This window comes from Arabidopsis lyrata, assembly GCF_000004255.2.
Source record: "Arabidopsis lyrata subsp. lyrata unplaced genomic scaffold ARALYscaffold_4, whole genome shotgun sequence".
Lineage (NCBI taxonomy): Eukaryota > Viridiplantae > Streptophyta > Magnoliopsida > Brassicales > Brassicaceae > Arabidopsis > Arabidopsis lyrata.
The window spans coordinates 1867042-1869520 of record NW_003302552.1 but is presented as its reverse complement, the minus strand read 5'-3'; the positions used below and the strand labels follow the sequence as shown (position 1 = coordinate 1869520).

Here is a 2479-nt window from a genome sequence, read left to right as displayed (position 1 = left end):
TTCAGTTATTGATTGTCTTAATTAGTTTTTATATAAGTATTGTACATTAGTATTTTGGAAATATTTTTTAATTTTCTTTATTTTTTAAGTAGTAGGTATAAATATATAATTTTGCTAGAAGAAATACATGATCTTTTTGCTAATGAAAAATACATGATTACTTTTCCGTTAATGGAAATATAGCTTGCAGCTTTCTTTATTTGTCTCTTTTTTTTCTTAATCACCCATCTTTTACTTAATTAGTATATTGCTTATTTCTCAAATACTCACTTTCGTCTAAACCTTTTTACAAACAATTAAAGTTTTTGAGTGACTTTGAGTTTAATATATATTCCCTCCGTTCTTTTATAAGTGATTTTTAGGAGAATGCACGTCGATTAAGAAATCATTTAATGTTTGTTTATTTTTAAACTAAAACATCATTTATTATCTAATCAACCAATAAAAAACAATCTACATAATATAAATCGTCAAAACCAATAAAAAAGTAGTTAATTTTGTATTGAAAACTGAAAAACATCATCTATTTAAGAACAAAATTAGAAGCTTAAAACATCACTTATTAAAGAACGGAAGGAGTATTACGTAATACAAACTTTAGGTTTTTGTCCATGCAAAATAAGGTAAATGTCTTGTTCAAATTTCGAAACGGATATATGGAATGAAACTAGGTTCTTAAAGATAGTTTTTGACTACTTACGGATTTTGAAGACATATATAAAGTCAAAAACAATTAATCGCAATTGTTTCTACTCCTAGATCGGTTTGCGATTAGAGTTACCTGTAGTTATGTTTGATTCAGTTCAAGCGAATGACACATCTCGATAGAAAAAGTATGGGAAAAGGGACAGGATAAAAATATTTTTTTCTTTTAAAAGAAGATGGATTATTACATAAATCTTGATTAAATCAACTAAAATTATTACAATCACAGATCGAATCACACTTGCAAGAAACTGAATATGAAGAAACAGTACGTAAATACATATAGATGAGATAAATATCCATATTCAGAAAAAGAAAAAAAATGATAACACAGCCCAATCCTATTTTCAACAAGGGGCAAAAATATTTAAAATAAAGCATTAATATATAGATGTTCCCTCTCCGTTAATTGTGTACGGAATGTCCAATACCGGGGCTATGTCCAGGTGCCGTGGGTCTGAAGGTATCAACCCTGTGGCTCGGCGGCGACTCAAGTGGTTCAGCCGGTGGTGACAGCAACACAGGGCCATCAGCTCCGATTTCCTCAGACGTCGTTACGGTGGACTTGGTGAGTGTTCGGCCTTCAATGGAACCAATAGTAATAGTCAAAAGAAAGATAAATGCAAAAAGGTAAACATTAACTCTCGCCATTGATCAAAAAACCGAGACGAGAATTAGAAAAACAAAATTCTAATATGTATTATATAAGGCGAATATGTATTATGTGTTGATGCATGAAAGCTCTTGGACCATTTGGTGTATTTATAGGGATGAAATTTTACATCACATGGGCGCAACACTTGATGAGTTAAATTAAATATTTAGTTAAAGAGTCCGTGTGCTTTACAACGATTAAGTTTTAATTATATCAAAAATAAGTATTAAGTATTACTAATTAATTGAATTTTTTTTGTTTTTTCTCAATTCATATAGCTTGACCTTTCATGATTTAAACTTAGTTGTCCTTCCCCTGTCCATGGATATCCCGAATGGGTCCTATTTTTTTTTATTTTTTTTTAAATATCATTCGAAATAAATAATCAGCTTTTACAGATTTACTTAACCTATACAATTGATTTTTTTGGCAAAAAATATTAAAAACAAAAAAATAATAGAATCTGAGAAAACTCTTGGGAGAATTCATGGCAACCATAATATCATTAACTTGCGAAACTGAAACGGACTATTCTTCTCGATGTGATGATGCTTTAAATGTTACGGTCTATGCACTTGAATATTGATTGTGGAGTGATCAATAGCAAATTGTGCAATACATTGTTGCGCTTCTCCATGGACAAGTTTTATTTAGTTAGTTTAAGACCCATATTTACCTATACTTTTTTTTTAAAAAAAATGCTTTTTTTTCTGTGTAATATATAATAAATCAATTACAAAAATTAAGCTTTGTCTAGATATGTAATAAAAGATTTTGATAAGTATTCTATATTATTGTTTTTAGTCCCCAATTGATCCGAAATAACATTGTGTTTTCGAAGTATCTTTAATTCTATGATGAATTTTAAATAAATTTTTGTTGGATAAAAAATATGAACATATATTATTTGTGTTGTGTAACTAGAGATTCACAATAGAATGAGAAAGGAAAAAAAAAAAACATATAGATTTCTCCTTTCACTATTCGGTGTGAAAGAGAGGTGATACATAGCCCAAATGGAGATCCGCTGGAGAGGCATCAATGGCAATGAGCCAATGATGTTTGTGAAGGAGGATTTGTATAGTTTTTGAAGGTTACGGGCGCGATGAGTGCTAAAAT

The 2479-nt window shown here is 29.7% G+C and overlaps 1 protein-coding gene across 1 annotated transcript; it reads right to left on the bottom strand.

The window, feature by feature from the left end:
* Window positions 1-903: 903 nt before the first annotated feature.
* On the bottom strand, window positions 904-2064 carry LOC9316571. Its single transcript, XM_021029445.1, has one exon. It carries the CDS (start codon window positions 1354-1356, stop codon window positions 1111-1113), a length of 246 nt encoding a protein of 81 aa, XP_020885104.1. The 5' UTR covers window positions 1357-2064; the 3' UTR covers window positions 904-1110.
* Between the last annotated feature and the right edge of the window lie 415 nt (window positions 2065-2479).

Coding starts and splice junctions, on each gene's coding strand:
- LOC9316571 (XM_021029445.1), bottom strand. CDS start 1,356: ATGGCGAGAGTTAATGTTTACCTTTTTGCATTTATCTTTCTTTTGACT.